Source organism: Alternaria triticimaculans (genome assembly GCF_023758025.1).
Source record: "Alternaria triticimaculans strain BMP 0046 chromosome Unknown scaffold_16, whole genome shotgun sequence".
Lineage (NCBI taxonomy): Eukaryota > Fungi > Ascomycota > Dothideomycetes > Pleosporales > Pleosporaceae > Alternaria > Alternaria triticimaculans.
The window spans coordinates 552,254-580,050 of record NW_026055973.1 but is presented as its reverse complement, the minus strand read 5'-3'; the positions used below and the strand labels follow the sequence as shown (position 1 = coordinate 580,050).

General features: G+C 52.0%; 9 protein-coding genes across 9 annotated transcripts; 6 read left to right on the top strand and 3 right to left on the bottom strand.

Annotated features, from left to right (window-relative positions):
- Positions 1 to 27: 27 nt before the first annotated feature.
- J4E78_008763 (uncharacterized protein) lies at positions 28 to 3,529 on the top strand (the record flags this gene model as incomplete). Its single annotated transcript, XM_049369363.1, has 5 exons — positions 28 to 70; positions 124 to 2,011; positions 2,145 to 2,712; positions 2,920 to 3,417; positions 3,479 to 3,529. The coding sequence occupies 5 exons, from the start codon at positions 28 to 30 to the stop codon at positions 3,527 to 3,529; spliced, it is 3,048 nt and encodes a 1,015-aa protein (XP_049219064.1).
- A 1,503-nt stretch (positions 3,530 to 5,032) lies between these two features.
- J4E78_008762 (uncharacterized protein) lies at positions 5,033 to 7,002 on the top strand (the record flags this gene model as incomplete). The annotated part of the gene is made up of 2 exons (XM_049369362.1): positions 5,033 to 6,861; positions 6,915 to 7,002. 2 exons carry the CDS (start codon positions 5,033 to 5,035, stop codon positions 7,000 to 7,002), a joined length of 1,917 nt encoding a protein of 638 aa, XP_049219063.1.
- Positions 7,003 to 7,975: 973 nt separating this feature from the next.
- Positions 7,976 to 9,880, top strand: J4E78_008761 (uncharacterized protein; the record flags this gene model as incomplete). Its single annotated transcript, XM_049369361.1, has 1 exon — positions 7,976 to 9,880. The coding sequence occupies one exon, from the start codon at positions 7,976 to 7,978 to the stop codon at positions 9,878 to 9,880; it is 1,905 nt and encodes a 634-aa protein (XP_049219062.1).
- Positions 9,881 to 12,857: 2,977 nt separating this feature from the next.
- Positions 12,858 to 14,625, top strand: J4E78_008760 (uncharacterized protein; the record flags this gene model as incomplete). Its single annotated transcript, XM_049369360.1, has 2 exons — positions 12,858 to 13,017; positions 13,106 to 14,625. 2 exons carry the CDS (start codon positions 12,858 to 12,860, stop codon positions 14,623 to 14,625), a joined length of 1,680 nt encoding a protein of 559 aa, XP_049219061.1.
- A 925-nt stretch (positions 14,626 to 15,550) lies between these two features.
- J4E78_008759 (uncharacterized protein) lies at positions 15,551 to 17,080 on the top strand (the record flags this gene model as incomplete). The annotated part of the gene is made up of 1 exon (XM_049369359.1): positions 15,551 to 17,080. The coding sequence occupies one exon, from the start codon at positions 15,551 to 15,553 to the stop codon at positions 17,078 to 17,080; it is 1,530 nt and encodes a 509-aa protein (XP_049219060.1).
- A 324-nt stretch (positions 17,081 to 17,404) lies between these two features.
- On the bottom strand, positions 17,405 to 18,003 carry J4E78_008758 (uncharacterized protein; the record flags this gene model as incomplete). The annotated part of the gene is made up of 2 exons (XM_049369358.1): positions 17,405 to 17,908; positions 17,965 to 18,003. 2 exons carry the CDS (start codon positions 18,001 to 18,003, stop codon positions 17,405 to 17,407), a joined length of 543 nt encoding a protein of 180 aa, XP_049219059.1.
- A 1,036-nt stretch (positions 18,004 to 19,039) lies between these two features.
- Positions 19,040 to 20,148, bottom strand: J4E78_008757 (uncharacterized protein; the record flags this gene model as incomplete). Its single annotated transcript, XM_049369357.1, has 2 exons — positions 19,040 to 19,554; positions 19,608 to 20,148. 2 exons carry the CDS (start codon positions 20,146 to 20,148, stop codon positions 19,040 to 19,042), a joined length of 1,056 nt encoding a protein of 351 aa, XP_049219058.1.
- Positions 20,149 to 21,905: 1,757 nt separating this feature from the next.
- J4E78_008756 (uncharacterized protein) lies at positions 21,906 to 22,150 on the top strand (the record flags this gene model as incomplete). Its single annotated transcript, XM_049369356.1, has 2 exons — positions 21,906 to 21,978; positions 22,029 to 22,150. The coding sequence occupies 2 exons, from the start codon at positions 21,906 to 21,908 to the stop codon at positions 22,148 to 22,150; spliced, it is 195 nt and encodes a 64-aa protein (XP_049219057.1).
- Positions 22,151 to 25,533: 3,383 nt separating this feature from the next.
- Positions 25,534 to 27,728, bottom strand: J4E78_008755 (uncharacterized protein; the record flags this gene model as incomplete). The annotated part of the gene is made up of 4 exons (XM_049369355.1): positions 25,534 to 25,962; positions 26,245 to 26,254; positions 26,302 to 27,373; positions 27,467 to 27,728. The coding sequence occupies 4 exons, from the start codon at positions 27,726 to 27,728 to the stop codon at positions 25,534 to 25,536; spliced, it is 1,773 nt and encodes a 590-aa protein (XP_049219056.1).
- Positions 27,729 to 27,797: the final 69 nt, after the last annotated feature.

Sequence of the window (27,797 nt, the reverse complement as noted above, 5' to 3'; positions counted from 1 at the left end):
TATAGTGTTAAGCCTTCCTCAAGAACCATGATACACCTCCCCGACGAGCTGATCCTCCACATCATCTCCTGTAAGCATCCGTGCCCATCACGCGCGTCCCCCACCCAGCGCTGACCTCCCCAGACCTCGAACCTTCGGAGCTCGTCGCCCTCCAACACGTGTCGCGCCGCTTCCTCAACCTCTCACGCGACAACAACCTCTGGAAGTCGCTATGCTTCACCCACTCGACCGCTGAGCGCCGTCGCCGCCGCCTCGAAATCACCACCGACATCGACCCCCGCCTCGCCGAGCTGATACGCGCCGCCGACACCCTTGCCAACACCTTCGATATCTCTGTTCACGACGAGAGCGCGCCAAGTGCTGAGTCACAGCAGGAGCGCAATCAGGAAAAGCGCAGGCAGGCGCTGATCGCGAACTGGGATCCTAGTTACCCTGACGAGAAGGTGAATTGGTACCAGGACTTCATACAGCGCCATGCCGAGCAGAAGATTAGCTGGTTCCAGGATGCTGGGATGGAGGAGAGGGACGAGGGTGTCATAAGGAGGGAGGCTACGGGTGCAGGTGTTCTATTCGACGACGATGGCTTAGCAGACAAGCTCATCGCCCCCCTCGACGATGGCAGTATCAGCATCTGGGACGCCTCAGCGAGCAGCGACCGACAGGGCAAGATAATAGCGAAGAGCGACATCGGGCTGTTGCCAGGCAGAGGCTCAGACCTCGACTACGACACGCGCCTCACACAAAGCCAAGCCATCATGACGGAAACCGGTGCCGTAGAATGCGTAAGCATCGACAGCAAACTCCACAAAGGCTTCTTCGCCGTCAAAAACGCCCTCAACGAAGTCGACCTCAACACCCTCCAAGTCGTCTCACGAACACCCTATCCCTTCCCCATCACCGCCCTCTCCGAAGCCCACCACCGCACCCCCCTCACGGTCGGCACAAACTGGACGCTGCACCTCCACGACTCGCGCAAACCTCCCACCCCACCTTCCTCCGTCCGCTGCGAACTCATCGGCGGCCCAACCGACAGCGACTTCTCGCGCCTCGACACCGGCGACTTCGACGGCCACGTCTCGCTCTCCCAACCGGGTGCGCTGTCCATACTTCACCTACCTACAACGCGCGACTGGGATGGAAACGGCGATATCTGGGTCGCAGGACGCTTCACCAGCATGTTGAACTTTGACCGGCGGTCTTTCCCACGACTACGCGGTACTGTGCATTCTGGCGCGAGACTGTCTTGTATCACGGCTATACCGCATCCCTTCGTACCACACGATCTGAGATTGGGTAGACCGTATAGCAGTCCGGCATTGTTGCGCGACGCGAAATCTACACCGGGATATACGTTGATCGCAGCGGGTGAATACAAAGGCAAAGGCTCGCTCGAACTATACGGCCTCTCAAACGAACCGTCTCGTTCTATCAACTCGAGCGACAGCCGCACGACGCGCAACCAGAAAGCGTATTATCAGAATCGTCAGACGGCTAGTAGCTCCAAGTTGTTGGCTGTGGCGCCGCAGGGCACGCGACTTGTTTTCTCGGATGGAGATGGGAATTTGAAGTGGGTGGAACGGGATGGGAGTACGCCTGTGCGGCAGTTCAATATTAATGATTTTCAGAGGGGTAAGGATGGGGAGGGTGTGACGCAACATCAGCATCATAGTAGTCTTGTGAATGCGACGCCGGACTCGGAGGCGGGATGGGGGGATATTGTGCAGAAGATTTTGCCTACGACGAATGCCTCCTTGCTTACACCTTACTCTCCGGCTTCTTCTGGGACTGAGTCTCTCGGTCTGAATAACCTTGTTCTGTGGACTGGAGACGGGAAACTGGGTCTGCTGGGCTTTGGCAAGGAACCGCCGATGGCGAGGGATGTTTTTGAGGATGCGTTGGAGAGGCAGGGTGATGGGGAGGAGGGAGGGGAGAAGATGAGGGAGAGAATGTATGGGGTTGAGATGAGGAGGGCGCTTGAACATCAGGCTAGGGAGTTGAGGTGGTTGAGGGGGTATGGACTGTGAATAAGAAGGGCGGAACATTCACTCAGAAAGAGCCTGGTTTGTATCGGTGTTCCTTAGGGGTGCTGGTGCCTGGTAGACTCCTGTGTGGTACTTAAGGCTTCGCTCCTGCCCGGGTATAAGTACTTCGGCGCCTCCAGTACCTCCTCCTCAACCACCGAAAATGTCAGTCAACGCTTACGCCTCACCCATTGCTCTCGGCGACTCGAAACGCGCGAACCCAGACAAACACTCCTTCCTGGAGCTACCAGGCGAAATCCGCAATCAGATCTACGATTACGTTGTCAAATGTCCGACACCGCTTGAAGTAAAATACTACGGAATAGAGCCTTGGACTTGCGATCTGGGTCTATATTTCAACGGCCAGTCACGCATCCCGATCAATCTCTTCCTCTCCTGTCGAAAGATATACCATGAGGCCGCTTCATCTTTCTACGCCAACAATACATTTACCTTGAAACCGGATATCAGACGTTCAACATACCACTCCTACGCTGAGATATCCAGCACCTTAATCACTCGCTTAGGCACTCAAGCCCGATGGCTCGCCAAGATGGAACTTGATGTGAGCTCCCTAGCAGATTACCGATATCGCAGATGTGACGAGGGGCTTGGCTTCGTATTCAACGATTGGACCGAGCTTTTCGATGTTACTACTCTCCTTCGCGCTATCTGGAGTCGAGACTCGCCGGTGCTTGTTTCTTTCACCAGGTCGCCGAATCCCAGTACTTTTGAGTGTGACGCTACGACCGTGGCTGCTATCATCCAGTCCATCTGCCAGGGCCAACTTCAACTCCGTCGTTATGGACAGCAGCTGCGCGCGGTTGCGCTGAAGCGAGATGGATCTGGCGGGATACTCAACTGGGGGACTACTCCGGCTACACCTCAGCCATGGCAGTGCCCAGGTCGTTTCCAAGCGAACCCTGATTACCTGACAGACTTCACCGCTGAAGACAACGGTTCTCTGCTCAAGCTTATCTCGCAACGTAGCAAACCCTTAACTTTGCTCACCCTCCCTGATTCTATCCAGGACCGCATCTTCAGCATAGTCGTACATCCCATCGAGGGAACAAGCATCGATCTTGACAATGACACGAAATTCGATTGCGCACTCATCCACGTCAACAGACACTTCTACCGCACTTGGCGCGACAAGTTTCTCTTCGAGAACAAGTTCGTGTTGACCATGAGCACAAAGCAGCTACAAACGACATTCGACGACTTTAACCACCTCCGAGTCTTTCTCCGCAAGACCTACATGCCCAAATCGACCTACTCAAATGGAGAGCCAGACACCATCACCGCGAGGATCGTCACCCGGGACAAGGTGCATCAACAGCCCGGTCCCTCATACGTTCTTCGTTTTGAACTCGACGGGGCGGTCTCGCTTGCCGATGTGCGTATCAATGCGTTACCACTCGTCATGGAGACGTCAACTACGCAAGCATCAAACACAGTCACAATCCAAATTTGGACCACGTCTGGCACTGACGGACCAGCAACCATGACTGCGTCTCATACCATGACACTCCACCAGCTGCGACTCAACATCGTACTAGCGATAATGCGTCACGTGTATTCCATCCCAACGTTCCACCGAGACGAACTCCCAGATTTCTGGATCAACGGCTTCGGCGACGTCGTCCCGACTCCTCTTCCTCCTACTACCACTACCACTACCACTACCACTACCACTACCACTACCACTACCACTACCACTACCACTAATACCCATGTACCATGCTCCCCCACCGGACCCTGGCACCCAGCCTCCACACTCATATACAACGCCGACTGGGACGAAGACAACTATTCCATCTCAGAGCTCCATCCCATCGACTACGTCTACCGCAACAACGGCTGGGGATTCCATTCACAATGTGTGTATCCGGATAGTATACATTGGCAACTGTTTCCGTTTTGTAGGAGGACGAAGGAGGTGCTGCCGTATCTTGTGCGTTGTTTGGATGAGGCGGGGTTGCCTGATGACGAGGACGGGATTTTTGGACAGTAAGTACTGGTTGTGAGGTTGTGGACTGTGGGTGGGAATGTGCTAATGGAGGATAGGCTCAGAGATACGGTTGTGATGTGTGAGTGCGACTGGGGGTATTGTCCGCGCGAGGAGAGGGATAGAGAGTTTTTTGAGTACGGGTATTAGGGATTTGGGGAGGAGGGCTGGTGGAAGATATCTTACGGAGGGATGAAAAGCTTCGATCATAGTATCAAGAGACTTTAGAGCCGATTTCCAAGTATCGAGGACAAGTTTTATCAACGTTGTTCGTGCTTTTGCGGTAATGCGAAACCAAAATAGCGGTGCCTAGGTAGTTCACATGAACACACCGGTTTGGTAGCTACATAACTGGATTGGAGGCTATAGGATGAGGTGTAGTGAGGGTTGGAGAACACTCATGATTGAATCGATACATTAAAATTCATGAGTAGAGTATGAAGAATTCGATGCGAGGATGTGTAAGCTGGATGATAGTGATGTATGCTTACTAACTAGCGTTGTCGCGTCGCGTTCGGAAGCAAATCAGGGTTTGTAGCCGTCACTTCGATTGTCGACAAACCTCACACGTCGCACTCACCGGATGTCGCTTCCTGGAGGAACTGATGTATCGCATTCCTGTCGACGATCGTGCGTATGTATGTGCGCTTCACTCGCTCGTTTCAAGGGACGCCGTTGATGATGGCGTTCAAGCTCTGGACAGTGCGGCGTCCCCAAAGTTGCGAGCTCACGATGAGAAATTTACGTCACCAGAGGCCTCTACGCACTGAAGGCGCTACGGTGCCTCCCTTGGTATTCGAATCCGTGCACATGTTCTAGTAATGAAACAGATTCTCTCGGTTCGGTAGAGGGAAGGCATCACTGCCTCCAGGTTCCTGGTGCCTGGCCTGCGTTTAGCTAACATAGACTTGACCCTCATCTCTAGGTACAAGAACTATCGCCATTTCGACCATATTTTTTCCAGTTTCCTCGAGATTTCAACCAACTCAACCCCAGCAGTGCGATGGACGATCAGAAGCTCCTTCCCCCTCTCGCGCGCGGCGACTCGAAGCGCGCAAACTTGGACAAGCTTTCGATCCTCGATCTTCCGGGCGAGACTCGAAACCAGAGTTTTGGCTACTTGCTCAACTTTCACGCCCCACTGGATATATATCACCAGAGATATCATTTGGATCAAAATGGTCTGCTGCAAATGCGTCTCGGCTGCGGCGTACGGATTCCCGTGGCCCTCTTTGCATCGTGTCGAACTCTGTATCGTGAAGCAGTTTCCGCCTTTTACTCTGGCAATACCTTCGCCATAGGACTCGACGGCGGCGGCATTCTCTACCCTATACCATTCAGCCGTGGTTATAACTTTCCCATGGGATCCAACAGCTACTACTCTCCGAGTACCGCAGCCCCACATCGCGTTCCCATCGAATTGCCTGGCGCTTTCTTCGCACATCTTGGTACGCAAGCGTGCTGGCTTAAGAAGATTGTGCTTGACCTCATGGATCTTCCGAACGCAAGCTTTTACAAAGGTAGTTCGCTCAGGTCGCTTCCCGAGAATATTGCTCATGACGATGGGCTCACATTATTTAAAATCACGCCTGTCCTACGCGCTATTTGGAGTATAGGACGGGATATCGACTTCTCCTTTACCCACAGCAAGTGTTTGCCAATCCTAGGCCCCTCGGGTTTGGCATGCAACGCCCCAGCCATGAGCGCTATGGTTCGCTCTATTCTAGGAGGTCAGCTACGACTACAAACATACGGCCGGCTGCTGTGTGTGGTAGCCCTGGACCGAAACGGCGCTGGAGGTATAGTCGGTTGGGGCACCACTAACCCCATATCGTCAGACGCGTCTCCCACACGTAGACAAATCCGCGCCGACATGTATTTCGTTTCTAGTTTTATCGCCAAGGATGGTGGCCATCGATTGGAAATGGGCAAGCGAGAGAAGCCGCTGAATCTGCTAGACTTCCCCCGCCCCCTTCTCGATCGTATCCTCAATATGGTCGTGCACCCTAGTGAAGGCTATCGAGTCAACCTGGGCAAAGATAACAAGATCAACTGTGGTCTCATTCACGTCAATCGGAAACTTCATAAACGGTGGCGCGATGAAGTACTCTTCCGGGACAACCGCTTCGAGTTAGTCTTGACGACAGACTGCGCGCGTACCGACTTCGATCAGTTTAAGCATTTGCGAAGATCTCTCAGGAAGACGTATGATACTCGTACCTTCTATGTCGAAACGCGGACTCTTGTTACCGGCGGATATCTCAAAAACAAATTGCGGTATACTCTCAAGTTCGAAGCAGACAATCCCATCTCACTAAGCGAAGTCCGCATCAGCATCCTCCCCTTGGTTATGGAGACGTCTACTACTCGTGGAGACGACACAGTCACGATCGAGGTCTGGGCTAGGAACAGCGAGGGAATATCCAGCCTAGCCACTTCACATACCTTGACACTCCACGAGCTGCGCGTAAACATCGCTGCCGTCATGATGAAAAACTTCTACCTGACAGGAAACAAACTCGTACCAGACTTCTGGATCAACGGATTCGGAGAAGTCGTCCAAGTCGAGGACGCCGATGAGAAGATGCCTATCTCGGGCGGGGCTTGGGAGCCAGCTTCGGAGTTCACTGACATCGACGGCCACGGGTTCAAAGTACTAAGGCTACATCCTATCGACATTCATTACCGAGGTAATGAGATACCAGCGAGGCCTGTTGCTCATTTTGTAGAATCTCAATTCTTTCCGTTCCGGAGAGAGGTGAATGAGATTCTGCCGTACCTTATCAAGAGTATTGAAACGACAGGTGGGCCGTACAGGAACATGTTCAGTCGGTGAGTGTTTACTTGCACACAATCGTATTTTTCGTTTACTGATGCGTTTTCAGATTGATGATGACGCAACCATTGCATTACAAGGAGCTCAAGGAGCTCAATACGGACTACGCAAGTGACGATATGGACGCTGTAGAGTAAGCTTCGGACGATACAGCTGAGTACAGGGCCGTTTGGATAGTATGTAGGTGTCTCTTCTGCAAAATGCGTCAGGAATATATCCAAGCCTTCCGAGCTTGAGGTCGTACATAGTGGTTTGGGCGCAACCAGGTGCACCGCGGTATGCGGACCCGGAAAGACGAGTTCGACAAATACATAGCAAGGGAAACAACACAAATTATGTCGATACTTGCAGATTCTCGCGGCCATGGCATTATGGGGTGCGCCATCCTTGTAACATGCGTCATTACGTCGGTGCCACTCTTCGACCATGTTGCTATGACTCCACGACGGTGACTCCGCATTTGTCATTCACAGCACGATCTCTTCATCCACCGCGCTTAACGACACTACAAGTCTCGTCATGGTTCGCTGTCGCATACTAATAAGAGTAGGGTTAAGAGATTTTGATCCAAGGCGTCTTCGTTTGAAGTAGTGGATTCGTTACATCTTGCTCGGGATGGAGAATAGGTACGCTATGTGGCATATGCGATGGATGACGGAGCGAGTGCTGGGCACCTAAGCGCGCCATCTTCCAGATCGCGACCCATTGTCTTTGCGCATTTACACTCATCGCCTGCAATGGTGTACATATCACAGCTATGAGTGTATACAGCGCTCGACCTTATAACTTTGCGCACGCAAGTCTTCAATGATCGAGATCTCTCTCATTCGAGGGGCTTTCCGTTGGGATGGCCCTGATGAACACGTACGTATCAGCCTCTTCCTTGTCCTACATTTATTCTCCTACCTTCCTTACGCATGCAGCTACTGACAACGCAATTAGTGGCGGTCGGTTGCTACCTAAGTATGTGCAGTTTCACTGAGCACAGCCAGGTCCACATCGCGCCCGATATTGATGCCTAGTGTTCTCCGTGGTAGTACATGAGATTCAGCTCCTTAACGCGTTGGACTGCTGTCGCCGCCTCAACCACGTTTCGCCCAACCACCGAAGATGTCAACTCAAGGCTCAACTCAAGGCTCACCTCCAGGCTCACCTCCAGGCTCACCTTCAGGCAAGGTTAACAGAGAGTTTAAGGACCACTATGACGTTTGGTACCCCCCAGCATCTATACTCGCGATGGACAACTTCCACCCCGTTTTACCCCTCAGTCTCGGAGATTCGGAGCGCGCCGATCCAGACAAGCCTTCAATTTTAGATCTACCCGGCGAAATCCGCAATCATATCTTCAGCTATCTGGTCGAGTCTCGCACACTAGTGAGCGTGGGTTTCGTTACTCAACATCGCCCGTCCAACGACAGGGACATGCGACTTCGTTTTGTTTCTCAGGTTCACCCTCCCGTGGATCTCTTCACGTCGTGCCGAACGCTGTATCGCGAAGCAGGTACTATGCTCTACTCGAACAACACATTCCAACTTTCGCGCTATCTGCCCTTTCCACTAGAACTGCCTAGCTCGTTTGTCGAAGTACCACGAGAATTCTTCAGCCGTCTTGGATCACAAGCGCATTGGCTGCGTAACATTGTCTTAGATCTCGATCATCTACAACCCAGGGACTGCTTCAGGGGAGAAGCTCGACTGGACAATGACTTCGAGGAGCAAGAACGGGTGTTCGACGAGAAACTGGAGCTGTTTGAGGTTACTCCTCTTCTCCGGGCTATCTGGCGTCTTCACGCGGACGTGGATGTCTCGTTCACCCAGCCATTTGGTCCTGCTAATTATCAGGGTTGGGAAGTTTTCCGGTGCCACGCTTCCTCGATTACTACCATTATGCGGTCCATTCTACGGGGCCAACTGAAGCTACGGCAGTATGGAAGACTAGTTGCTGCTGTTGGTATAAAGCGAGATGGCTCCGGAGGAATGATCAACTGGGGTACTACAAATTACGATTATCGGGGCGCACATCCGCAACTAGTTAGGATTCTTCCTGGTCCAGAGCACATGTCTACCTTCGTGGCGGAGGACGACGGGTCCCGACTCGAGCTTGTAAAGAGCAATCAGGCTTCTTTACTTGGTGTCCCCAAACGCATACGCCGACTCATCTTCGACACGATCATCAACCCTGTTGATAGCATAGCTATCAACCTCAATGAGGAGACCAAGTTCAACTGCGGGTTGCTGCATACCAATCAGGAAATCTTCGAGACTTGGAGGTCACGTTTCCTGTTCCACAACCGCTTCACCCTGACGGTGGCAACAAGCGACCTCCGCACTACATTCCAGAACTTCGATAAACTGAGACGGTTCCTCCGCAAAACGTTCAAATCAGATTACAGCCGTAAGAAGAGAGCTGATGAGTCGATGAGGACTATTGCGACATCGAACGAATTTTGTTATCGTCCAACCGGCTTACACTACATCCTAAGGTTCGATCTGAATAGCCCAGCCACACTGAGCGATATCCGTATCGACATCCTGCCCTTCGTAATGGAAACCTCGACTACACCACCCCACCATGAAGTAACAGTCCAAATATGGTCCCCCACATCCGACGGCTCCACAAACATGACAGCTACCCACACCATGACCCTCACCAGACTACGACTAAACGTCATCAAAGCTATTTTAGACTGCGCATTCACAGGAATATCAAATAAGTCATACCTACCCGATTTCTGGACCAACGGCTTTGGAGATATCGTTGAGACTGTCCACGATTCAGACGACGACACGGGTGGAGCTTGGGAGCCTGCCTCCGAGATTGCGCCGGGAATATACCACCCCGTTGCCGTTCGAACTCTCCATCCTATAGATCGGAACTATCGGGAGTGTGAAGCAGATCTGGGATGTGAATACTATGACGATACGCAGTTTTTCCCTTTCAGAGCTGATAAGAAGGAGATTTTGGTGTATCTTATGAAGAGTATCGAGGACTATCCTAATTACTTCAAGACGTAAGTTGCAATTTCATATGCGTCTTTGATAGTCTGGATGGTTTTACTAATAGGGTGCAGGCTGAAGGCTCCGCCGCTTGCTTGCGCCTGCGAAGATGACTGTCCGCTTAGGAAAGATGATGACGAGGATTCGAGCGTTCTTGACTGGCAGTATCTTGTGGCGTGATGAAAGTTGAATGGGGAGGCAGATTGGACTTTGCCAGACGTCTGATCACCTCCTACAAGGAAGAGGTACAATAGGTGCCTGCGGTCTAAGCTGGTCCTAGAACAAGAATTTACTTATATTTAAAGGCAATGTACACTTCTACATTCTTCCTCAAAATGCGTTGTCTAGTCAAGATGACTCTTCGACCCCGCCAGCTATGACTCTAAGTCGATGACTGAGCGCCTGTAATTCATATACCTGTCATAGGGCTCTCTACAATTCCTGCAACGAACATGGACTTCAGCATGCAGTGACTTCTCACACTGTGTCCAGTGTATGTCATAGCCATGACTCCCTATGCAATGCTCGGGCGATGAGCCGTAGCAATAGCCGTGTACTTCTCTTTACTTCCACATTTCCTCTATCCATCCTCTAGCTATCTTCTACACAAAATTACACATCATGCACGCCATTACAACGCCTCGCGATGGTAAACAGTGGCGTCCTGTGTTACCCAAAGCCCCATCCTTCCTCACCCTCCCCGCCGAACTCCGCAACAGGATCTACCACCACATCTGCCACCGCCCCTCCCCAATCCGCCTATACTTCTACCAAGATCCCAGAAGCAACACGCCCAAACCAGTCGTGCCATATGCATCAAACACCACTATACCCACCGCCTTCTTCCTAACCTGCCGACAAATCAACGCAGAAGCATCATCAGTGTTCTACTCCACCAACACTTTCTTGCTCAACCGAACAAGCAAATTTGCTACTTTCACGCGCCCGTGTTTTGTCAGCGCGCTCGTCAAATTCTTGGACACTCTGGGTTCGAGAGCCGGGCTCGTGAGAAGTGTTGTGTTTGATACTTTTACCTTCCCAGATAGTGTATTTCTCTATACTTATCTGGACAGAAAGGCGAGGGTCTTTGATACTAGAATGGATGTTGTGGAAATTACGGTGTTACTCCGGGTGGCTTGGAGTCGCGGTCTTGACTTTGAGATTAGGCTTATCGATGTGGATGATGTGGGTGTGGAGGGAGAGAGGGCGGAGTATTGGATGGGGAATTTTGAGAAAGAATGCTCTAGGAAGATTATCAGTGTCGTCAATGCACTGCTCGAGGGGCAGTTGGGTCTTAGGGAAAAGAGCGATGCGGTGCGTGCCGTGGCGGTCAAGAAGGATGGCTCTGGAGGCTTAATTTGTTGGACTGACGCTCCCAGTGAAGGTCAGAAGGCTCCAATACCTCGTTGCCATTGCGGCCCGATGACCAAGTTCACTGCAAAAGGCGGAGGCAAAGAATTGGAGCTCGCCACATTTGCCCCTCTCTAGCTTCGCGGGAGTAGCTATCTTTGAGGTTTCACTCTACTCGCAGCATCAAGGCTGCAGAATTGCGAGCAACCGTGTAGGAACGCCCTTCCCCCTATCGACTAGGGCTCATTGGAAGAACAGTACTCTCGCACATACCAGAGCTGTCAACCGATCGCATCACCCAATCCGCCTACCGGGTCAACTTCTCGATCCCAACGAGAGTTCAACATGCCTCCATATACTATCCCCTCGCCTATAGCCACAGCATGCGACTCAAAGCCGATAGACCCAAGCAGACACTCTCTCGTCAAGCTGCCCGCTGAGATTCGAAACAAGATCTATGGATTTCTCGTCGAATACCCGGAGCCGATCATAATTGATCTCTATCTCTCCCCAGCCAGGGACGTCTATAGATTTTATCTTGGTGCAGGATTTGAAATGCACAAGGGCCTATTTTTCGCGTGTCGGACTACCTACCTCGAAGCAGCTTCACTGTTCTACGCCAACAACACCTTCGTTATCGTTCCGGCCAATCTCAAAAACCGTGGTACCATCGAATATCTTCTAGGTGTCTACACTGGATGGCTCCGGAAACTGGGGTCTCAAGTGTACTGGCACCATAAGTTCTCCATCGATCTCTCCCAAGGCGTCTTAGACAGGCGTATAAGCTTCAGATTATACAACCAACAAAGACCCGAGGCTTTCAACATAGGACACTTACTTCACTTCCTTTGGGAATATAACCTTAACATAGACATAACTTTCACCAACACCGTGTCCGCAAACGACCGACGACGTACTTTCGATCCTACAACAATAACGGCTATTACAAAATCCATTCTCGAAGGCCGGCTAATGCTTAAGGCGTCTCGGCGCCATATCGCGTCAGTCGCAATTGACTACGATGGCACCGGAGGCGCATTTGGCTGGAGAGAGGCTGAAGACTTTGATCGCTGGCCTGGGGTAATGATACCTGCTCACGATCAATACCACAGGTTCACCGCTGAGGACGGCGGACGACGGCTCGCTCTGGTTCGTCGAAGGCCGACTTTGATTTTCCGGCAGAGCTCGTAGAAAAGCGAAGAACAAGAGAGAATGGGGTGTGGCGCATGGAAAAGGGAGGGTGTTGGTGGGATAGTGGATCGCGATGCGTAAATATGCCTAGGTATAGCTGTGCTGAGGTAACTACACGATTGAATGAGAAATTGCTCTCTACGGCAGCATAACGGTCTTTTGATGCGCGCATGTGGTCGTGATGTCACTCTGGGAGGTTCAGGTTGTCTGGGTAGCGAAGTTGTAAGGGCCGCACCCAGACTTGCACGGACCATAATGGTCATGTGATAGAAGGTATAGCCTTGGGCTAGGCGTGTAGACCAAAGCATTCACCCAAGTTGGGACCCCCGACTCTTCTTCGCGACGCGCTCAACCACAGTGTTTCTCTACTCTCATCCAAGCCGACGCAACCCATCAGCGCAAGAATCCAAACCATGCCTAGAGAGACTGCGATACCGACTACACGACCTTCGGTATGGGACAGAGTGCGAAACAAGCGGTGGCCTCTCTTACGAACAAATTCCAGGCTTTCGTTAGACGATGGAGGCGCGCGACCGAAATCAGGAGGGCTCAAACGAATGCTGAGCTCACGTTTGGGAACGAGCGTAAAGACTCCACGGCCTCGGTCATCCTGGGTATGGGGGAGGGGAACCGTCCACGGTGCATCAGAAGAAGCGGTACCATTGACTCGCTCGAGAATCTTCCTACAACGAACAACTTCAGCCACCACTGTGGATCGAATACGGCCGCCGAGTCACTACGTCGACTACAGTAGAGTCCCACGTGCTTGTGATCGCCGACGGTCTACATCGAGGAGCAGTGTAGTGGCTCAAGCTTCCGAAGGAGTAACCCTCGCGACCGTGTATAGCGACGACGGCGAGCCCTCGGGGCGCGAATTCGACCGCCGGAACTTCAAAGCCATTCGAGGCATATCGCGCGCAGCCTTGGAAGAAATGACACTCGATCTCGTCGATCCTGAGAGGAAGTTGTCCCCAGGCAGCTGTCGCGTCAGACATCGGACGGAGGGATCGTTCCACCACGCGGTTTTCTTGAAGATTGATCGCGATGATGGAATTCCTCAGGAATACGTTCTCAAAATACCAGCACACGGTACAACAAAAGAGTGGGGTATGAACGACCGTATGATGTTGGAATGTGAAGCTCAGTTACTGAAGCATATCCGCCACCATACCGACTGTCCAGTACCGGAGGTTGTCGCATTCGACGGCGGCCTGAACAATGCGATAGGCGCGCCGTACATACTCATGAAGAAGATCAAAGGTATAGCGGCGACGGATCTGTGGCTCGGCCAACCCTACAGGATGTTCAAATCCGACGATCTGCACCTCGAGGCCGACGACCCTTCGCCGGAGGTCGAGCAAAAGCGCGTTACCTTTCTGCGCTCTCTAGCGAAAGCTATGAGCCAGCTCGCCACACTCGAGTTTCCGTATACTGGCGTTCCTAGCTACGAGTATCCAGAAGATAAGAACCCAAAGTTCATCGCGCCGGCCTGGCGGTGGCACTGCAAGATGAACATGGAAGAGCCGACGTCTTATGGATCATTTGCGTCCAGCGAAGCCTTTTTTGCTGCTGGCCTCGACAGGCTATGCGAGCCCGAGAACCCTCTTGATAGCGATGGAATGACAGAGCTTGGCGTTCAGATAGTGATGAGGATCATACTGTCTTCGGCTCCGTTCAAGCCGTCCACGCCCTCACAGCGTGAAATCTCTCAGACTGGGTACGGTAGCCACACCGTACCGGTACGCGAAACATTTGTCATCCGACATGACGACCTCGACCTCCAGAATATCCTGGTAGATGAAGATGGTAATGTGACTGGCATTATCGACTGGGATGCTTGCGCAGCGGTGCCACGCTGCATTGGCTACACATCCATGCCTACCTTTCTTCGTCGCGACTGGCTCCCAGACTACGGTTTAGGTCGGCTGCCACATATGACTTGGGCCATCGAGCGCTACCGCGAAGTATATACCCAGGCTATGGAGGAGCTCTGTCAGTCTTCGGATGTAAACTTCACGCGCAAGTCCGCCATGTATCAGCTGGTGTTAGCGGCCTTGGACAAGGACTTTCGGTGTAGGGATGTTGTGAAGCTGCTGCTTAGGGAAATGCCTGAGTACAGACGCGTTGATGTGAATTCGTTTTGTCGGAAGCTGGGGCAGGGTTGGCCGGCAGCTGAAAAGGCGTTGAGGATGAAGATGGCGGAGTTGTTGAAGCCGGAGTAAAAGCGATCCGTATGCGCAGCCTGCATGACGTCGAAGGGTCTTCCAAGGGATTTATTACTTTATGGTATTCGAACCATGTCAATGCCATCTCGATGGTGGTGGAAGATGGCCCCGAGATTCCACGTGCTGAGTCCAAATTGTCGTTGCCATGGGGTCTCTTATCGCAACGACCGCAGGCTTATCAGTGCTCAACGTCATCGGTACCGAGCACGTGCCGAGTTCTCACCCCTACGTCCCAACGTTCTTTCTCGCGGACAAACTTCAACCAACGCATCGTCAGATCCGGCCCAGACACACCCCGCATCGGTGAGAGTCATCAACGTGCGATAATCGTATTGCCCCGCAACGGCCGCCAACAATCGATAAACTATTCCTGTGCCACGCTTAGGCCAAGTCGCGTTACGGTGCGACCAAGACGGATGGCGGCTGTCCAGCTTCTCAGGCCTATCTTACGCGAGCCTCTTCTCGTAAAGCTTACAGGCAGGATCGATCTAAGTATCTCACGCGGTACATGATGAGGCGATGATACATCAACAATGTACCCTTCGGGAAATAGCACTACCACACCTGCAGGTGCTGCCGTGTCATCGCGCGTCCTTGTCCGGATGTAGTACCACTCGGTGTAATACAATGGGTATAGCACTACCCTAAGAGCAGATGCCGAGCTGGTGTTGTAACTCTTGGTTCTCGAACAGGTCTCGGCTCATAGTCATTGGGATCGGCTACCAATTAGGACGTGCTCGACTGCATTGGCGCACAACAAGTCAGGCATCGTGATCCGAAGAAGGATGTGCGGGAAAAGGAACGTTTGTTGATATAAAACAAACATATCGTGGACACCTTCAGATACGAGCACCACCCACTGACAGTCGCTTTCGCATTCATCTTCTTGCACCTATTGTGTGCTCTAATATCCTAATATCTAATGTTTTCACACGCAAAGGCAGCGGCTACCTTTCTGCCATTTCTCTACTCAAACACCCTCGCTCAGGGCCAAGGATCATGGGGTCCAGTAATCGACTTTCCGATCATTCCCGTTGCAGCCTATATCGTTCCGGAATGGCCGACTCCGACTCGCATGATGGTGTATTCGGCATTCTCACCGAACGCCTTCGGGGGTGAACGTGGTCTCACTCAGTTCGCAGAGTACAATTTGGTCTCCGGACAGATGACTACTCGTCAGGTTGCTGAAACCAACCACGACATGTTCTGCCCTGGTATGAGCTCCTTGGCCGACGGAAGATTGGTGATCACAGGAGGAAGCAATGCGGAGAAGACAACCATATACCAGCCGGAGACAAACACATTCGCTCCCGGACCGGATATGAAAGTACCCCGTGGCTACCAAAGTAGCGCTATCCTCTCCAACGGAAATGTCTTCACTATTGGTGGATCTTGGAGTGGCCCAAGAGGTGGAAAGCCAGGAGAGATTTACGATCCAGTACAGAATACGTGGACACTTCTTCCTGGTGCTGCTGTCGAGCCGATGTTGACAACCGACCACGAGGGTATCTTCCGCGAGGACAACCACGCCTGGCTCTTTCCCTGGCGCAACGGCACTATCTTCCAGGCCGGGCCCAGCAAAGCGATGAACTGGTACTACACCGATGGCGAAGGAGGCGTCAGCCCAGCGGGCATCCGGGACGATGTCAACGACGCCATGTGCGGTGTCCACGTTATGTACGATGTTGGAAAGATTTTCACTGCAGGTGGAGCCCAGTACTATGATCAAGCGCCCGGTCTCGCAGTCGCGCACTTGATGGAGATCAACTACGTGGGCGCACCAGTGACAGCTGAACGAATCGCCGATATGCACCACCCCCGCGCTTTCGCAAACATCGTCGTTCTTCCTGACGGCAAGCTCTTGATCACTGGTGGACAGCGTTGGGCTGCGGGCTTCACAGACATCGACCCCGTCTTCATCCCCGAGATGTTTGACCCCGCAACCAAGACTTTTACCGAGCTACCTGCTGAAGCCATTCCTCGTAACTACCATTCCGTTTCCATCTTACTACCCGATGCCACCGTCTTCAGTGGAGGAGGAGGTCTCTGCTGGGATGACGGAACCGGTGGACCGTCCTATCACTGCAAAGACACAGTCGACCACCCCAACGGCCAGATCTTTACACCAGCATACCTCCAAACCGGCGCTCCTCGCCCGATCATCGAGAACGTTGCCAACAGCATCGTCGCCCCTGGCGGTGAGCTGAGGGTCAAGATGCAAGGTTCGGCCGACGGTGTGAAGTTCTCTTTCATCAGGATTGGAAGTGTTACACACAACGTCAACAGTGATCAGAGGCGAATTCCGCTCCAGCCAAGGGTTGAGGGTGAAGAGGTCGTCTTGCCCATCATGAATGACTCTGGTGTCGTATTGCCGGGAGCGTGGTATCTGTTTGCTGTCAGTGCGGAGGGTGTGCCGAGTGTGGCTAGGACTGTGTGGGTGGAGAAGGTTTAAGTTTGATGGTGCGTTTGATTGAGTCGTGATAGATGAAGATACCTAAGTAGATTCGTAGTAGTGTTAATACAAACCATGATACCAAATCAACACATGTGTCAAAGTGTGAAGGATGGGCACTGTTGCAAAGACTCAGCATCAGAAGCTTGTCGCTTAGTAAGCACTCCGGGTCACTGGCTTCTTTCGGTTCATACCAAGATTGTGAGAGCTATCGACGACATAAATTATTATTAACCAACATGCTGACCAAAGTACATCGCTGGCTAAAGCACATTCCCAAAATGACGAGACAGATGCTCGTTTCAATGCCTCTACGAAGAGAACCTACAGAGGTCCTCTCTCCACATCCTTATGTGATCCATCCACGCTTCCATCCGAGGAACCCTCTTTCATCGCATCTTTCTTTTCCTCAGCCTTCGGTGCCGGTGGTGGTGGCGGAATCTGCGCAACCCAGAACACTGGGTATCGCCGCTGAACATTATTCCCCATCATGGCTGTGACCAGCACAACGGTTGACGATAGCAGCAAGACCGGCAAGAAATACCATCGCAGCGCCCAGATATGCTGGTCAACACACGGCATGAGTGCTGTGGCTCCAGCTGGTGGGTGAGTCGTCTTGGTCAGATGCATGACAACGAGTGCGATAGCTGTGGCCAAAGCAGCAGCGAGCCATTGCAGTCGTGGGTAAGGATCTTTCTCGAGGTCGAACTGGAAGATTGTTGCTATGATGACTCCAACTAGGCCGCTGAAGAAGTGGCCGAAAATTAGGGAGCGTGGTTGCGAGAAGGGCACGTCGATGGCGCCGTAGCAGAGGATTGCTGAGGCACCCTACGAAAATGTTAGTCCTCTTCAATATCAGATATGGAAAGGGTAGGAGAACGTACAAATGAAGCGATGATTGGTGGTACGGCGCGACTTCTCATGTAGTCTGTATGCCCAAATATAGCGAGAATGACGCTAAGCCCACAGAAAGCGCCGATGAAGCCCCAGACACAGACAACCCATGTGCGAGCAGCTGGGGCTGCTTTTGTTCGATATCCAAGCCAGTGGCTGATAGGATGTGGAAGGCGTGCAAGGCCACGCTGGATAACGCGCTCAACGGGCACAAGAGGATCCCATATCGGCATCGTGGAGGCGGAAGATGCCTAGTTTACGCACGCGGCGGCGACTACAACAGATACTCGAAAAGGTCGTCTGAGTTAGGCCAGTCGTGTCGGGGACTATTCAGTGTCAATATTGGGATGTAGTAGGTAGTGTTCGCGATGTCAAGAAGTGGAAATGCAGAAAGAGAGAAAGCTTGATGAAAGCATAGACGCGGTAAACAGAACCTAGAGAAGGGAATAACGACCGGTGGGACGTCACCATCGCGGATCGAGCCTGGATCATGCACCCCGGACTAATGGCGCGTGCCGCTTTAGTGCTACTAATGACCGCGGCATCACGCTTTCTGAGTTCACGATCTTTGTTGATGCCACTGTTTCTAGGCATGGCTGGTATGCGTCGACACAAGGACAACAGGACCTCTGGCCCTGCTGCGTCGCCTACAAACAGGCCCTGCAACAACAGCGAGGATAAACTCTGCACGAACAAACGCGCAAAAGGAAGGCTTCCGCAAAGTCCTGACGATGGTTTGCGAAAATGCGGAGTAAGCAGTTTTCTGTTAGTAATAATCCGAGATTTCGCAGAGCTTCGGGCGAATGTCGCCGAAGTGCGGCATCACCAAAATCTTACTCCTCACACTTTTACGAAGGTCGGTTCTCAGCTGGTACGGTCAGAATTGCTCGTATTAAGGTATATGTATTGTTGTTGTTGGATCGTGCAAAGAGACGATCTGTGCCTTCGTGTATTCCTCAAATCCGTAGAGTCCCAGGCCGGACTCTCAAGAACGCCAGAGCGCCGCGCTAAAGCCGAAATATTTGGCATGCATCCCAGAGGAAAGTCGTAACATGGTCGTCGCGATTAAACAGCCTGCCAGGTATTACTGTGCGGGTCTTTGGGCAGGCTGTTGTTGGAACCTTTAGTACCCAGTGCGGTGGCCACCGAATCCACCCTAACATTTCCCTTCACTTTTGTACTATCCGCATCATTACTATTCACATCCTCTCCATCATCTTTCACAGTCGGCAAGCTCATATCGGCCACGAAGCTCGGCTTGGTGAGCTGGTGCTCCTCCAATATGCCCATCTTCTTCAACCAATTCTCAGCAGGGCTCTTGAGCCAAGGAAGCGAACTAGCGATGATGCCGATCTCTTCCTCGAGTTTGGCCCACAGTGAAGGTACGATGGTCGCTTGCATCACGTCGCCTTGGCCGAAAGTGGTGAACGTTGTCATCTTGGCGCAGTTTATCGCGGTTGCGAGAAGACCGAGGGCCATGAGGAAGCCGATGAGTATCTTCTCGGATTGAGAGCGGTTCAGGGTGCGGATCAGCCGGATTGGCATGAGTGAGAGTGTGAGATCCATGGCGATGTAAATGCCTATCAAGCGAGTCAGTTGGGTCGTATATGAGTAGCACCTCTGGAGGTCTTACCAGCAATGACCCATCCGTAGATGACGATGGGGCCCAGATCCCAGCATTTGGAAGAGATACCGGTATCCCAGTTGGAGCTGACGGGTGTGCATTGCGCAAATTGGATGACGAAGTAACTCCATGAGATTGTTGTTTGTAGGCCCATGATGAAGTACAATGGCCATCGCCAAAGCCTTTCAGTCCCGAAGCGCAGCAGTGAGCACGCGACAGAGAGTCGTACAAGCCAGAGCGTAAGAAGCCATACAGTTTGGAGGGCGAACTGTAGCCTCAATGTCTGCTTGAGCGTCTCGGGTGTGAAGGATGCCGCTGGTTTGCCCCATCCGTATGCCGTGGATGCGATAGCCAAACATATGCCGATCAAAGAGAGTGGTTCTGCGACAACGATGATCCAGTCATCGAGAAACAGTTTCCCAGTCCTCTGTATCCGTGTGTAGATGCGTGCGGTAACCAGGAAGAGTGCGACAACGCCGAAAGAAACGACAGGTCCAAGGTAGATGGCGGCTTTGTTGGAGTATGGCACCGCGGCCATCGGGTCGGCCATCGAGTGGTGTCGTGTCGTGGGGTTTGACCAGAAAGTGAGGATACGGAGGAGTCTGGGGTATTGCAATTGTCTTGCACGCTACGTGCGACTAGTTGTCATGGGCTTCGTGAGATACTCAAGGAATCCTCGTATGCTGCGATTCTACCAAAGCTACACATCCGTCGACGGACAAGTCGTGAACGGAAGCCCCGGATAGACAAGACGGGAAGACGAACAGGCAAACAAGAAGAAAGAAAAGCCTAGATACCCTGGGCTTGTAGAGGTATTGAACAAGTTTAAACTTTCGCACCTCGGGATCCGGCTCATCGACGCTATATACGGACCGCTGCAAGCATCGTATTTCCCGCCATTCTGACATGCGACAGCGTGGACTGATGAGGCGCCCGGCCATATGTCCTGTGAAGGCTACCACCTGCAGGAACAATAAAGTTCGAAGCAAACCTTCCGTCCTTCAGCGCGGAGACGAACTTGCGCAATGCAGATGCGGTGGGGAGGGAACCGTTGCTTTGACACGGCAGATGGGCCAGGGCCCTCAGGCATCCATCGTCGAATGTTGGTTGCGGATGAGCCGTTTACCACGCGACTGCTAGACCGATCTGGGTCTAGGCGCTCGCTCGGCTGGGTATAGTGAGGCTATCGCAAGCGGGTAGTCGCGTGGCATGATTCACGTACCTGGAGCTGCTGAAGCAATGGCTTCGTTTTTGATGGGTGCATCGCCCCTGAGTTGTTCAGCTCCGCGAGCAGGTTTATGCGGTAGATGCACGTCAACGGTGAATGTTGCAAGTCTCGACCCCGGATTACTACTGTCGCAATGACTCCAGCAATCAGATGAGAGAAAGAGGAAAGACGAAAAACCTGCGCTGCCGCTTGCTACGCCTACTGTGTTGCAGCTGCGACAAGATGCACATCTCATACTCAAGAATCTAGCCATCGGGCTATCCATTCTCTTCGCGGTGGTGTATTCTGGTAAACTAATCGGTTTCATCGCTGCGATACCATCGACTCTGGCCCTGGTCCAGCGGCAGTACGTGCGTACCGTGTCCGGCGCGGCCTCTTTGAGATGTGAGGATTCGCAGCTGAGCGCCGTCATTGGCGGCATTATAGGAGTCTGAGTCGCAACAGCATCCATAGGGATGATTGCCCCATTGCGAGTCAATAAGTTCGGAAGGATCGCATTGCGCAAGCACTGCAGGATGAATGAATTCTGGTTGTTGGGAACTCTTGAAGTTGAGGATTGGCCGCCACGACGGGCGGAACACGGCGGAAGACGAGAACCTGGGTGCAGACTGACTCGTATCGATTGCCCAGCGAACTGATGGCTCGCACATCGCATTCAGAACTTTGGTAGCAGGCGAACTATGCGGTAGCAGAACCAGAGTCCCATCTGCGCCATCCTTCTTGCATGCTGCAGGGCCGCTGGCGTTCAGGCTATACGAATGTCTGTAACACGCCAGGTCAGCCACCGCATGAAAGATTACTGATGGAAAGATGTAAGCCCAACTTCGGGCCTTCTTCTATATCCCTCATTCCCTCTCCAAGAATAGGAGTACATCGGTGTAGAACTCCAATGGTCGTAAGCTTGATGAGAAGCTTCCGCGGTATCTGATTGGTCTATGACATCATGCCCCTCACTTTAGCGCAAGCACGCCACCTGCATTGAAACTCTATCGCAAGATCGCAACCGAACATTGATCATCAACCACATCCTAAACTCGATCCGTTACCCATCCTCCGAAAACTGATTAGAAAGCTTTGCTATGGTCGAATGTCCAGAGTGCGGTGCAGGGGCTGATTTGACGAAAGACGGTGCTTGGGCGCATTGCGCTTCCTGTATGTCAACGCCCCTGATTTTGTAGACATGCATGCTGAGTTGTAATGAGGCAACACGGTATTTGAGCCAGGAAAAGAAGGCAGCCACTACAAGGGCAGCGGAAGCGGGTCTGGTGACAAGGAAGAAGAGAAGAAGAGCGAATCGAAGGATGAGAACGTGAAAAAGGATTGAGATTAAGGGGACGAGCTTGACTTCGAGTGTGAGATGTTCAAGAATGTTCATGTATGTTCACCCAATGATGACCATGGGTTGTACGCAGAGGCCGGACCTGCTTACAGTACGAATGAAATCGCTAATGTAATGACAGACATACAATATACGGCACATGCGTATCTCGTCCGATGTCCAGCAATGGTACATGATCGACGAAGATCTCTTCTTGCGCCTATGTCATCCTTATCTCCGTGATCCTTTCGCTCCAATGGAGTAGCTCATACCTGAGCGATACGCTCAGCAGCAACACTAACTATTCATCAACTTAAAGAAAACCGAGATTTATCCTAGCCTTCCACAGCAATTTGTCTTTTCGGCGGAGACCGCAGATTTCCGCCGGAATCAGCTGCCTCAACATGATCTTTTCGATTTTGCTAGCAACTGTCAGTTGGTTCATTCCATCAGTGGAAAATACTGTATACTTACGCATTACCCGAGTCAGGTTTGTTCTTAACGTCATATCTGGTCAAGATCTCTTTGAGATAATCTAGTACCGCTGCCGCGGGGTACTGAGATGGGAACAGCAGCCTGCAATTTTTTGATCGGCAGTCGTGTCGGCCCTGTCGTCCGTGAAAATACTGGTTCTTTGGGTGAATGGAGGACGTTTTATGCGAACTTTTACCACCGACTCCCCCGGATGCTTTTGCCGGATCGTATTGGATGCGATATGGGCTAGAGAAACGACTGAACTCTGTCTCGACGACCTTTCCCATCCCGTTTACCCACATCGTAGTAGCTGCATACTCAACAGTCTCACCGAATGTGTCTCCCAGCGCATTCATAACATTCAGTCGAAGTTCCTGGAGTGTAATCGTGTGCTCGACGAAAAGGGAATGGCCATCCGGTGTCGAGGCTAATGAACGGATCGTAACAGTGCGATCACCCCATCGTGAAGATGTCTCCAAGAGCAAGGGCAGCACGCTGATGCGCAGGTCTTCCAAGGCGGTCGGGTTTGCTAGGTCGAACTCCAGCACAACCCTGAACTCTTGAGAGTCATCCACCATCCAAGAGTTTGTTGACCACCGCAAAGGCCTGTCGTCAGTTTGGTGTGGGTAAAGTATGTCCTTGGGAAGAGTAAATTTATGACGTAAGATATGATGAAGTTTACTGAAGTTAGTGAACGTACTGCGCTTCTTCTGCGAGTGTAGGTGCAATGCGTACGACCCGGCTCGTAGCAAGCATTCCCGATAAGTCGCATACAGTCGCCTGTTGGCGTGGGCGAAAGTAAGTGGCAGCCTATTGCTGTTGTCGAGATCGATCCAAGTTTCTTCCTGATGATTGACAACCTCCGAAAATATCTTAGAGAGTACGGGGTAGACGGGGAGACTAAGCAAGGTAGGAGGTGTCGGCTTCGTCGAGGTAAGGTGCCGTCCGCTATCGTCAACGGAAAAGCTATAGATTTGTTGCTCACGATCGAGCACAAACCGGAGTGCACAAGAAGGCGGCCGTTTGCCTAAACGGAACATACCCCCAGAACCGTCCCACTTGATTCCGACCGCAAGTATCTGACTGCGAGATGCCTTTAGCATCAGTTGACCTTCGAGGATACACCGCGTGATATGGGTCATCGCTGCAGTATTACAAACTTCGACTATCCACGAAGGGGCTTGATCTTGATTGTAGGCAATCTCGACAGCGAGACGGTGGTGCCAGAGGAATCCCAAAAGTATACCGACCTCAAGAACGTGGTGTCTGTACGGAATTGCACACATAAAGACGCGTGGACCCGAGCTGATAACTGCAACATCGAGGATAATCCTGCGAACCCAATGAACCTGCGATCCCAATCCCTGGAAGAACAAGACAGCAGCTTCAGTCACAGTCGTCTCATTGCGCTGTGATCCTAGGTAGCTGTTTGGGGCTATGAAGAATGCGTTGTTGCTATAGAAAGCTGAGGCCACATCCGAGTAGATACTTCGACATGTCAGAAGCAAGCTCTTCTGAAGCTCATGTTCTGGTCCGAGAGAGAAGCTTATGCGCTCGGAGCTATATTCGAAATGTCGACGGAAGGTGACCTTGATGGGCTCGGAGAACTCTACAAGAAATCCAAAAATCTTATTCCGAAGCTCGGCGGGTAAAGTGACGAGGGAATGTTTGCGCGGATCTGCCGGCTTCGAGTCGCCGCCCGATAGTGGTAAGGGGACTCTAGGATGCGCCTTAGTGAGGGCGTTAAGGGCAGTCGAATGCTTGCTGGCCATGATGATGGCGTTCCTTGATCTGAAGCGATGTGGTTGAGAGTCGTGGAGTGCGTGTAAGGTGTCAGTCAAAATCTGCAAGTCCTTAAGTATATCCAGGGTGGAGAGAACACATGGGGCTATTCAAAATCACGCCACACTGCAGCCTTGAGTCTTACAACGCAATGGACCGTGCCCCTTGTCTTCCGACGCAGATAGTGGCCCTCATGACTTCACTACCCAGACGAACGGGAACCCCAGAGTGAAATCACAACCACCAGAGTCTTCTTTTAGCTTCGTTGTCTATCTTAGATAGCCCAAATGATCGTATGCCCCACGAGGTCGCTCAATCGAAGTGCTGAGAGGCGTTGCCCTGGTCATAGGAGGTGCGTTTGCAGAAGACGTTGCATTCGTATGTAGAGTCGGACTACTCGTAGCGGTGTTGTCGGAGTCTCGGTTACCCATGGCGCGCGCAAGTGAGAGTATAGTATGTGGATGTATGCTGTAGGCGCATGTATCGAAGCGACGAAGTGTAAAACTGGATGTAGTGTGGACGTTAAAAATTGTGATGTAGAAGTCAAGAAGCGTGATGTCTTTTTGTTCTTGATCTTGTATCGACTTGGCTAGCACCTGCTCGACAACTTCAAAGCGAAGGAACATGGCTGCGGGTGGAGCTCTTAGATTTCTGGCGATATAGGCGACGAACCCAGCTCCAAAGCCGAAGAGATGTGTCGTCTTGCCGCGCCAAGCGCATTGGGATGAGGTGTATTTTGAGTCGGTATGCATGACCGCAAAGTGGGGGACCATGTGATAGGCATGGATAGTCTTTGATCCGCGGGTTCGCTTCTCCCCGTTCTTGATCATATGGAGCACGAAATAAAACTTCGCCTTTGCCTTCAAGGTCTCGTACTTCTTTGCATGACGTCCCGTCGTGTACTTGAGCTTCGGCTCCAACGACTCGTGGTCGGACATTTCTCCGTCCATCATATTACCCTCATCTGTGTTTTCCACCTCTTTCTTTGGCATCTTGTTGTATGAACGGCGTGTCATCTCTCTGCCGTCTGTCTTCAACATCGGGACGATGTCATGAAGCATCCGAATAAGATTGTGGCTTGAGGGCTTATCTTCCACAGGAATCTTCACATCTTTCTCGTTGAAGTCAACATCTCACTCGTCGTAGACATTGTTTACGCCTGGAATATGGGCGATGTCTCGCCTGGCATTAGTAATGGCGGCTGTGAGCGGGTATGGGGTTCGATTGTCAATATCCCACTGGGCGAAGTATCCCTGATCGAAGTCGGTCAAAAGGAGGGCCGCCCCGACTTGCGCGCCCAGATGTTGCAACTCCATTCTGATCGATTGCACATGGGTAGAGAGCATCGCAATTGTTTGGTAGAGATATTCTTGATCCTTAACCTTCTCTTGGAATTTCTCTAGCTCTGAGTTGCTGACGTTGGCAGGGACGACGCAGGTTTTCTGTAAGAAGCTGTGCAGGGCTGAGTTGAGATCCTGTATATGCTGCAGCCTCGGTACCAGCTCGTCCCGGTAGATGACGGCAGCATCCTTGCCGATCTGCTTCTTGTTCTCCTCGTTGACCTAGAGACGGTATCGTGCTAGAAAGCCGAGTTCGTCGCAGAAGGTCTTGCCGACTACGATCAGAGTTAGAGTTCTTTACAACAGGCTGTGCCGACAATGTAGCTTCGTCGCCTTACTAAGAAGAGATATACGAAAACCAGGGACATACTGAAGCAAGTCTTGCTAGAGCAGAATACGTCGATGTTTTTAGTTGCTAGGGAGGAAACAATAAAAGCACACCCATGTGATGGCCATTCTTAGTACGTGCACTTCCCACAGTACCCACAGTCGTCAGCAGAACACGCAGTGTAGTCTGGCTCAGAACCTGAATCGTCGTCGCAGCCACTGCCAAGCTCATACCTCGCATCAATATCGACACCGCCATCATTGTAATCGTCCTCATCCGAAGCATCATCCTGAGTAGAGGAAATACTAAACCCCGTCTTCTCCCACCTGTCGACCAAATCTGCAGGCAAGGCGTGTACGCCGTCCCCATACTGTTTTCGGATCTCTAGGCGATCCGCTCCGGGGCAATACACTTCGAGCAACTTGTTTGTGCTGCTCTTGGCGATGTCAACGATCTCATTGAGGAGTGTTGCGAAGCGGCGGATACCGTCTCTATTCTCTCGGACCCAGGCTCGCACATCGCTCTTGACATCTTGTACCTGTATGTCTTCGAAGAGGCCATAACCGTCGTGGTAGGCAACGATGAAGTTGGATATCTGTTTCATCCAGAGCGCCGGGTAGATGTCGGTCATGTCGATGGGTTTCTTGTATTTGCCTGAGCGGGTCTTCAGGTCAAAGATGGAGTGATGCGGTACTGTAGATCCGCGGTGTTCGATCTTGAGCTCTTCCGGCTTACCCATTGCGTTGCTGGGCGAACGGCCGATGGCTGCTTGCTGGAATGCTTGCAGAAGCTCATCTTGGTCCCCAGCAGTCTGTGCGGGCGCGACATCACGGACTGCTAGGGAGTCATCAATGTAGCCGTCGCTTTCGAAGCGTACAAGACACTCCAAGCCGCCAAACTCATATCGTATGATGCGCTGGTGTGTCTCAGAACCCTTGACACTATGCTCCCATGTGGTGTATGCTTCTGGAAACGTATGACCAAAGCCTCTGATATCCTTGATAACTTCTTTGGGGTCGTTCTCTTTCCGTACAAAGAAGACAGTCTCGCCAATGACCTCGATGTTAAACCGAAAGGCTTTGTCGACACCACGAGCGAAGCGCAGGAGGTTGCCAAGGGTGCTTCCGCATGCGAAGACATCGGTGTTCGTAGCATCGAATTCGGGGTCGGTCTCTGTAATAGCATGTACGACGGGTGCCATGGGGAAGTCGGGATACTTTGCAGCATTGGGGTCGCGAAAGTACTGTCCGTCGTCTTCTTTCAAACGCTGTGGGGCTTGGAGTGGTGTCCAGCGAGGAGGTTTACCTAGAACTGTCAGCTCCATCTGGTATGCAGACTACAGCAAGATGAAAACGTGCAAAGTGGGCGGGCTAACGTCCATGTAGGCACAAAGCTTACCTGGAACGACGATGGTAGGTACCTCGTCATTGAGCCAGTTGTACGACGCGACATGTTGGCAATTCGATATCTCCGCCGAGTCGATTGGTTTCAGACTCAGATCGGAGCTGCGAAACACTTTCACAGGGTCTCCAAGCGGATGTGTCTGGAGATCCGGTTTTGGCTGCTCTCTGTTCTTTGCGAAGTGAGGCGCTCTTCCTCCGCGGCCTCGCCCTCTGCGTGGAGCCCAGCCACCTCTGCCGCTGCCTGAAAACGAAGCCATATTGCGGAAATGTACTGACTAGTTTCGAAATCGTGAATTGCGAGGCTGAGTTATGCGCTGGATGGAAAG